A 9915-nucleotide genomic window follows, 5' to 3' on the forward strand; every position below is an offset into this window, starting at 1 on the left:
TTCCTCGGGATCCTTGGGTGGCTCAGCAGTTTGGCGCCTGCCTTTGGTGTGATCCTGGAGTCCCAGGATTGAGTCCCGCATTGGGCTCCCTGCATGGAGCCTGCTTCTCCCTCTGCCTGTGTCTCTGCCTCTCTCTCTCTCTCTCTCTCTGTGTCTCTCATGAATAAATAAATAAAATCTTAAAAAAAAATGTTTTCCTCTCCTGTGCTTATCTACATATCAATCTTGGTCTCTCACCTTGTCTATTGGACTAGGGCTGGAAAGGAGAAGGAGGCTAAGGAGATTTAAAAAAAAAAAAAAAAAAAGGAAGAGGGTGAAAGATTCCTTCTTCCCTTGGTTTTCTTCTATTGATTTGACAGACTGACTGTCCACCTGTCACAGTAACCAGGAACATTTAACTCCAGCCCAAATCCACATTTGTCGTTTTTTAAAAAAGAGAGATTCCAGATTTTGTTAAGTTCATGAAATGCCTTCATCTCAGACCATATGTAAGAAACCACATAGCTAGTACTGACTTTTTAGACATCAAAAGGGAATAGTGAGAACAGAAAGGGACTACATATTTAAATATGAAAATCAGCCTCTAAGGCCCTGAAGCGCCCAAATTATCTGCAGATGATGGAACAACAGACAAGAGGTGAAAGTGGGGTCATGCAGAGAGGGAGGTCAGGAGAGAGAGAGCTCACAGTACAAGAGCAAACCCTGTTCACCAGGCCAGTCACCCTGGGATTCAGAGACCAAACACGGTATTTTCCAGAGAATACTGGCATGTTTATCGCCCAGCAGGCCCTACCCTGCAGCCTGAGAGCACCTACCAGTGTTTCCAAGTTGGCAGCCCCCCAAAACCAGAACAATGATTGCTTTTCTCTTGCTATAATAATGCTGTTGAGTTCATCAGAGATCCATTTTGTATTTTTTTATTGAGTCCAAAGCATGCGATTTCCTTCAGAGGAAATCCTATCATGTTTTATGTAGCTTAAAAAATAATTGATCTCGTCCATTAGTAAAGGCAGAAATGTTTTGATGAGAGAAGGAGCTGCTCCTAGAATCTCATTTGTGATCTGAAGTAAGATGTTAAAAAAAAAAAAACCCACAAAACTCTACACGTGTGATACAGCATATGTATGAGTCCAAATATTTTCAATTCAGTGGGTCTTAGGGAGACAACCATGGTGTGAAGCCTTATGCTTGTCCATTCATTCATTCATTCTATCACTCAATCATTTATTTAATTTATCCACCATGCAGTAGATAACAAGATAGAAAATGACCCCAACATCATGGAGCTTATAATGCAGAGGAGGCCAAGAACAAACCCATGCAAATAAGTAAATATGATTATTCCGAATGAAAAAAATGGTTGTTCCAAATTCCTTTGAAAGAAGAACAGTGGGGTGGGGTGGTGAGCTCAACCTCTGTGAGCTATAGACATCTGGCTGACAAAAAGCCTATAAAGGTCTGGGGGTAGGAAAGAGATTGGCTGAGGCCAAGGCCCTGGCGTAAGAGCGAGTCTGACAAATCTGGGGGAGAGCAAGACCACCACCATGGACTGAGAACAGTAATACCTATTGTGGCAAAGATGTAGCAAGATGCACACAAGAGACCATGATCAGTTGTCAGGCAATACTGCTGAAAGGTATTACTTGGCCACGCCAGGCCCCGATTCTGCGTCTGGAAAGGATCCAGAGCGAGAACCATGGATTTCACTTTTCATCCTCTACGTCCACTACGAAGGACCAGGCTCTTGAAAAGCCTTTCCAAGTACACCACGTGCCATTATGTGAAACACGGAATCGCACATACCTGGGATCCTATTGAGTGTCACCCAGAAATGTTCATCAGGACTAAAAGTGTCTTTGGACCACTGGAGCAAGTCAACAGCCCGTGGGTCGTGGAGGACGAAGTCGGTAAACTCTCTTGATAGAGCAACATAGGCAGAGCCAAAGTAAATGGTGAGATTATGGGGAGGGGGTGGTTTCAACGCTGTGGTTCTGATCACATAGGAAAGCTCTTTGCCCAGGTGCTCCCGGTGGACGTACTTGGTGCGGCCGATGGCGTGACTGGGGGGCAGCACCCCGGGGGTGATGTTTTTCCCTCTATAACCCTTCAGATACCGAACGATCTCCTTGTTGGTCTTCAGGGGGAAATCCTGGCCACACGTGTTGATGGCGTACTTCCAGGGCACCTGGGAGGCCGCGAGGTCCTTGAGGCAGTTCAGGTCGGCCTGGAGCCTGGAGATGCCCCCGTAGACCACGGGCTCCATCCTCGAGGCCAGGAAGGCGTTGGGGAAGCAGCTCAGCAGCTGCTCTACTGCATCTTTAAATTCAGCTGTCGCCTTTTCATCCACATGCACACAGTAGACATTCTGGGGCATGTAAATGGCTCTAAAGAGCCTGGCGAAGGTCTCGAAATGGTGATGGATGACCATGGTGTACGCCAAAGCAAAGTCAGCCTCTTCTTTAGATAAAGGGGCCGTGATGTAGTGGCTCCGGGTCAGGTAATCCCTGCACGAAGTCCTCTGGTGGATCATCAGTTTGTTTCTCCACGGGAACGGCGCTTTGCCTTTGATAAAGGATGTGCAAACCTGAGTCAGCATCAGAGCCTCCGAGTGATTCAGCTTCTGGAAGCTTTGCTCTCCCCCAGGACCCAACATGTAGCACACGATAAAAACGACCACGCAGGAGACGGAAGCTATGAAGAGGTAGCGCGTGGATGAAGGCATGCCTCCCAGGGGGGCGAGGCTGCAAGACGGCCAGGATCGGCAAGTCCTTCCCCAGACTTTCTTCTGCCTCGGAGTCCTGGCTTCGGCACATGCTCCGGTGCCTCCTGGCCCGAGGGAGCGCGGGGAACTGAGTCAGTGTCACCCGGGAGGCCTCCCCGGGCTGATACCAGCAGCCTCGTTCTGCTACTGGATCGCCTTTGTCCACAGCCCGGTGGCAGGTCCCCGAAGCCCAGCCTCCCCCCCCCACCTCCTGCCTGCACCTGCTGGCCGCCGCCCCCCAGCTCCGGCAGCTCCTGTCCCCCCGCAGATTTGGCTTCTCAGATGTACTGCCTTGGAGTTGCCCGTGTGTCTGCCCCCCCCAACCCCCACACCCTCGTTTTGGCCACGCAGGGAATTAGCCCAGCGAAAGCCAAAGTTGAAATAATGTGCTCTGGCAGGCGTGCTGCTTCCTGCTAGTCATCCCCAGGCCGCTGTCCCGTGGGGCTGTCCCCTCTGGTGGCTCCTGGCAGTCACCTGGCCCTGCGACCCTTCCTGCACAATCCACGGGATGCAGCGCGGCCCCCCTTCTCAAACCCTTAATGAAAAAAAAAATGCTCTAATGACAAAAGCCACCGAGGTGACAAGATCTGAAATGAAAAGCAACAGCATCCATCGCGGCTCCTTTGTAATGCTTTGGGGCCCGCCCTACCTTTTTCTAGAACAAGAGATGACGGGATTTCCAGTCCTAGGGGACGGGCCACTGCAGGTTCCCCATCCTGGGACTTTGAGATTAGGTGCCAGCCCCTCTCCTCCCCTTGGGAGGTCCATGGCGGTGCTTTGTCACAGGGTGCTGGAGCCACACGAACAAGTCCCAGGTGACCTCCTCTCGTTTACTTAGGGCTTTAAAGCTTCCCTGGAATGAATTTGAATCCTGGCCACAAGTGATGTTCAGATTAGGGGACCTGGGGGGCACTCGAGTCTTAAACACCCAGAGAACATCAGCTGATCCTCAGAGAAGGGTTTTGTACCTGCCCACGCAGGCTTGTTGACCACCTAGGAAATGAACGCTGTTTCCCCCACCTGTAAAGGTAGTATTTTGGCTAAAGAATATCAAGCTCTTTGACTTAGAAGTTTCTCATCTTCAACCCTCCACTTTTCTAACAGTTGTTTTTTTTTTTAAATATAGATGAATATATTTTATTTATGATGACTTCTAAAATGCAGGTTCAACTCCTGAATGCCTTCCTGTTTCTCCTCACTCTGAATGTCATACCTCAGACCCTCCACCCTATGGCATTAACCCAATGAGCCCCCACCCACCCTATGAAGAAATCAAGTCCTTCAGTGTGCTTTCTCTCCCTTCTTTTGAAAAGTCTCTACCCTGCTACTAATGGAAGGAAGAGGATAGTGGGCTGACCCCTTGCTTTGGCAGGGGTAGGAAAATCAATCCCAGCCCCCATGATTCCAGACACCGAGCTCCAAATGATAGACATACCACTTCCTGAGCACACTGTATTGTTTGTTTGTTTGTTTTCATTTTTTAAAATATTTTATTTATTTATCAGAGAGAGAGAGAAGAAATGGGGGGAAGGGCAGAGGGAGAGGGAGAAGCAGGCTCCTCTCTGAGCAGGAAGCCCAACAGGGGGCTCGATCCCAGGACCCTGAGATAATGACCTGAGCCAAAGGCAGACACTTAACCGCTGAGCCACCCAGGCACCCCTGTTTGTTTGTTTTTGAAATAAACTCTATGCCCAACATGGGGCTCGAACTCACGACGCCCAAGATCAAGAGTCTCGCGTTCCATGGACCAAGCCAGCGAGGTGACCCTCTGTAGCTTTCCTTTCTGCCACTTTCCATTGTTCCTATTTTTCATTCTTCCAACTTGTACTTTATTTTCTTCTCTTCATCACTAAATCTTCCTCCTTCTTTAAGACCCACCACAAATGAACTCCATGTAGAACCCACCTTCAACTTTTTCGGCAAAGTAGGAGAAAAAGAAAATGTAGCCATTATGAGCTAAAAGGCAGGTAAATATAATTCTTAGCGTCTTCCACAGAAGAGGAATAAAGCAAAAAACATGACAGAGGTGTGCATGATCATGGAAAAGTCAATCCCAAGCTTCTCTTTTTCCCAATAACACCTTCAAATATTAGGTTATTGTATATTTTGTTTCAAAACAACAGAGAGTAATTTCAGCATCTGGCTTGGCAAAGCTTCTTGGCTTAGAATGACTATTAATATATTTGCAGCCTGACGAAGTGTTCAGGGTGCAGATGCGTAACTTAATTAGGCCAACAGAGGCTGTTTACACTGTTGTTTCCAACTGGCCTGCAGCACAGGGGTTTGCATCTACACAGGCTTGGGGACAGACATTATAGTGCCATGATATTAAGAAATATACACTGGCCAAATTAGGAGCTGCCCTAATGTTTCTGAATTCACTCCATTACTTCAAATGGCATTGTTTGTGCGTTGAAAATTTAGCTGTTTCTCCTCTCTGCCCTTTTGGCTGTCCTGGTGCCAACTTCCCCCACCCCCAGGTTCTGCTATTTAATAAAAACCAAGAGAACCCACAGGAGAACTTTTTAAGCAACCGCATGTCGAACAGAGAAAGGCTGTAATTGTTACCTTTCCCTCCTAATAGGCCCTAAGACCTGCTCACCCAGAACAGACACCGTGTATTTTTTTGATACTGAGACTGAACAGCTCAGCCTTCCTTCCCTACACGCCTTTGACTGAAGGCAAGGACCCGGCTGGCACCTGCAAGCCTAGCAACCGAGCCTCGTCACTCACCTTGGAAGCAATTACTCTCGAACTAGCCAATTAATCAGGCGAGACATGTTTACCCTCCCCTGGGGCCCCCTTAAACACTTGCTCTTTCTTCCACTCAGTTTTTATTTTTTGTGTAAATTTGTAAGGAATTCTTCTAGTCATGGAGCTATCTAGAACATAGCTCCAAAATTAAGAGAGTATCCTTTATTTGGAAGGATAGAAGATTCTGAATCTCTATGAACGAAAGAAATCACCAAGGGGACAAAAGAAGATCCACTGGCACCTCAGTACCACGAGGCTTCCCATGTGAAAAAGCAAGGTGGCAAGACCTAGAGAGCACTGAGTTGAAGCTCTGTTGTGCGTGGCTAGGCAGGCTGTCATAAAAGGTCTTGCATGAAAAACTTGGCCTTCATCTTGTTGCAAAGGGAAACCATCGAAGACATTTTTGGGTGGCGGAGGGCTCCCAGGCAACAAGTGCCAGCCAATGGAGGGGCAAGAGCAAAATAAACCATGGTGAGAAAGTGTGTGTCAGCCCATAAATGCATATTGCACCTGTTGATGATAATAATGATAAATGTAAATAAAGCCTGTTAGACTATGAGGTAAAGGTGCTAGCGACACCTTAATGAACAATGTCTCCTAGAAACCACTCTGAGGCTTTGGTGAGGCTCTAGTCGTGTAAAATAGCCACAGAACATCAGATACTGCATCTTTTGAGTTTTTTCTTAAAGAAAGAAATACAGATAGAAAAAGGATTTAAGACCCAGGGTCACTGGGACGCCTGGGTGGCTCAGTGGTTGAGTGTCTGCCTTCAGCTCAGGGTGTGATCCCGGTCAGGGGATCGAGTCCCACATCAGTTCCCTGCGAGAAGCCTACTTCTCCCTCTGCCTCTCTCTGTGTCTCTCATAAATGAATAAAATCTTTTAAATACATACATACATACATACATAAATAAAGTCCCAGGGTCACTAAGGAATTAATGGGCTGGGAATTAGTGGAAAGTCTAGCCTTACTTTTCCATTCCCTCAACCTTGTAATGTATAAATATATATGTTACCATATTTATACTATTGATTTACCTATTTGTGTGTGTTGAATGAAGGAATGAATGAGTAAAAGAATTCCACATCTCCCTTGGTTCCAGGCACCCACTGGTAAGTATACTCCCATTTTTTAAAAAAGCTTTTATTTATTAATTCATGAGAGAGACAGAGACATAGGCAGAGGGAGAAGCAGGCTTCCTGCAGGGAGCCTGATAAGGGACTCGATCCCAGGACCCCGGGATCATGACTTGAGCCAAAGGTAGATGCTCAACCACTGAACCACCCAGGTTTCCCAGAAAATCACTCTTCACTGGAATTGGGAACAGAATAACTGATACCTTTTATTTTGACAAACAAAAACCTGACCAGATAGTTTTTTTAAATGACATTTAAAAATGCACAACTTTCAATCAAATTTCTGTGGGAAATCATGCAAGCTGTGTTTTCACTTGTGTGATAAGAAGAGTTGCCCAGGGCCGCCTGGCTGGCTCAGTGGGTTGAGTGCCTGCCTTTGGCTCAGGTCATGATCCAGGGGTCCTGGGATCCAACCCCAAGTCATGCTTCCTCCTTAGTGAGGAGTCTGCTTCTCCCTCTCCCTCATCCCCCTCCTCTGCTTGTGCTCTCACTTGTGCTCTCTTTCTCTCTGCCAAATGAATAAATAAAAAAAACTTAAAAAAAATGAAAGAAGAAGGGCTGCCCATGAACCTGAGTAAGACAGAGGCAAGGTAGGGAGAGACAGGGGAACATGGAATCAGGCTCACAAAAATCCCAAAAACATGGAGATGAAAGGAAATCAGAGATAAATAAAGCAGACCATCCTGCCCAGGTGTCAGAGGTGGGGTCTTGTTATAACAGCTACTTACGACCAACGAAGAATTACCAGACACTAAAAAGGAAGCAAGCCATTGAAGGTGCTATCCCTAGTCCTTCCTCAATGGTGGTATCCATAGAGGTATTAAAAGGATTTGGGTTCCTTGGTTGGCTTTCAATACAAGACCAGCCCTATAGAGCCCCCAGTGGCAACCCTGTCCGGACCCCTCTCACTTCTGAGAGCTTTTTCTTAGCCTCACTGAACAAAATTCTATTGTTTTACTCTCTTTTGTCCTCAAGATTCATTCGTCGACTCCATGAGACCAGAACCTACTTTCCCGCTTCAAACCCTCCCAATATTACCAACTATGGTGCAAAAATCGGGACACCTGGATTCTAGTCATTTCTCTGACTTTTACTGAGTACGTGATCTCAGGTCCCTACTTGCTTCATCTTTAAAAAGGATATTCTCTATAGTCCCTTTTCACTAAAATGAGCTATAATTCAGGATGTGAATGGTGAATCCACTAAGTAAGGGTGACAGTATCCAGGAAGTGTGCGGAATGGCCCCTGTCCTGTAGGAAATTACATCTGTATGTACGTACACAATCTGCAAAAACACAGAAGACTGTGGATCGGTTCCAAACGAGAGGATATCCACGAAGTGTTCTGAGCGCTCAGAGGGGAAAAAGCTCCTTTGGAAGTAAGATGGGGAGAAAGGGCTTCTGGTGGGTGGATTTTGACACTCAGAACATGGAGAAGCCATTTGGATTGGAGAGATGACAACAGCAGAGCAGAACAGAGACAAGAAAGCCCAATGTGGAGAAATTTCCCAGGCAGAGTTGTGAATCTGGAACTTCTCTGGCGTAGCAGAAGATAAAAACCTCCCTTTCAGCCAACTGTGACCTCAGAGTACGGGTCGTGGTCAGAAGGTGAACTGCAGGAGAGCTGGGACTTCTTCTTCCCCAGCAACTCAAACAGTCTTCTGTTCTGGAGGATGGGCCATTTGGCATATGCTACGTTCAATGCTTGTTGAACAGGTCCAGAATCATCCGGGCATTTGAAAAGAACAGTTTTCAGGCTCCCTCTGCCTATGTCTCTGCTTCTCTCTGCCTCTCATGAATAAGTAAGTAAGATCTTTAGGGACAAAGATGAAAAGGGCAGTTTTCAGTGATGGAAAAAGGAGTGTTAAAAATCTATCTTTGCCCATTGTTTCAATTTGTGTTTTAGCACAGCATAGGAGAGTCCACCATGATTTGTGATTTTACTGTTCCGGTAATCCTTTTTTTTTTTTTTGCTCTCCTGTCTCTGTGTACACCTACAGAGACCTCACTATGCACGTACCACATTGGCACCTCCTCACACACCTTTTCTTTGCTTAATTGCATGTACTTATGCAAACTTCATTATAGTTTCATAATTGTTCTGGGAATTGTTTTTCCATTCTCAATTAACTGCTGTCCTTTACTTGGGAAAGAAATGGAGGGGACACAGTCTTGTGCAGGCATACTACATTTAAAATGTTAAATAACAGCAGGAAGGGCCCCACAAGGACAGAGTCTGATGAAGTTTATCAAAGTAACATTGAAAGCGTAAGTCCCGTGGCAGAAAAGGTTGGGTGAATGAGGTGAGATGTTATCATTTCTTGGGCTCGCTGATGGCTGTCCTTTGGAAGGACATTTTAGTGTGGTGTCCTTTGTTATTGAAGCAGGTCAAATGACTCAGGGACTCACTCTTAACTATAACATGTAGGGGAATATGTTTTTCCCTTGAACTAAGAGCAATTCACAAGGAAAGGAGAGAATGGTGACAATCCAATTCACTTTGGACAGCCAACTACATAATTCTGTTCTGGTGGCCAGACAGTTTGTAAATGGAGGTTTTTGGTTTTCTTTTTCATGATGAATCACAATGTTAAACAGAAGAAGAAAGAAGACATTTACAAAACACCTCTTCAACTAAAACAACAACTCCCATAACTGAAGAGTCCTCTGATGGGGTTCTCTGGGGAAAATCCACCTCTCCTGAGACCCAATCATTTTGCTTTCTGTACTGTTCATCTAATTAGCAACAGAAGAAGTTGTTGTCTAGATCACCGAACCCAAAGCATTATTTCAAACTCTCATCTCAGAGGAAGGAAGAAGTTTAATATGCAGATTTTTAAAACCTAGAGAGCAGGTCCAGGGGATGGTTATGCTAGACTGAACCACGGCAGTTTGAACTGAAGTGATCTGCATCTGATTTTGATGGAGCAAAGGTATCATGGAAACACTTCCTGGATACTTAAGAATGCTAGGCAAATACTTGCAAGAGATAGCATATACATATTCAAATAGGCAAATGTCCAAGCATGCGTAGATAGGCGGCAATGTTCTGGTAGCATAAATGTAGCAAATGGAAATATGAAGATCCTGAAATTTGGAGGTTTAGGCAATGAAAACAAAATTACCCCAAATAAGTCACAGCAAATTAATATTCCAAGATGAAGGTACACTTCATCTGAATTTACATATGGAAGTGAATTGCTTAACCCTGGAGAACGAAAACATTTGTTTCTATAAGTATGTAGCCAAACTAGGTGTGTCTGTG

At 45.7% G+C, this 9915-nt stretch overlaps 1 protein-coding gene across 3 annotated transcripts in view; it reads right to left on the reverse strand.

Moving 5' to 3' along the window:
• GCNT2 (glucosaminyl (N-acetyl) transferase 2 (I blood group)) overlaps nucleotides 1–9915 on the reverse strand; it is an 82607-nt gene that overhangs the window by 54859 nt on the left and 17833 nt on the right. The window contains exon 1 of one of the 3 annotated variants that reach the window (XM_072813896.1): nucleotides 1804–2909. The exons of the other annotated variants lie outside the window; for them this stretch is intronic. Within the exon in view, the coding sequence (XP_072669997.1) occupies nucleotides 1804–2722 (919 nt within the window). The 5' untranslated portion in view covers nucleotides 2723–2909. Of the gene's footprint in view, nucleotides 1–1803; nucleotides 2910–9915 lie in introns of those variants that run through there. 3 annotated transcript variants of the gene reach the window in all.

The sequence above is a fragment of the Canis lupus genome, chromosome 37 (genome assembly GCF_048164855.1).
Source record: "Canis lupus baileyi chromosome 37, mCanLup2.hap1, whole genome shotgun sequence".
NCBI lineage: Eukaryota > Metazoa > Chordata > Mammalia > Carnivora > Canidae > Canis > Canis lupus.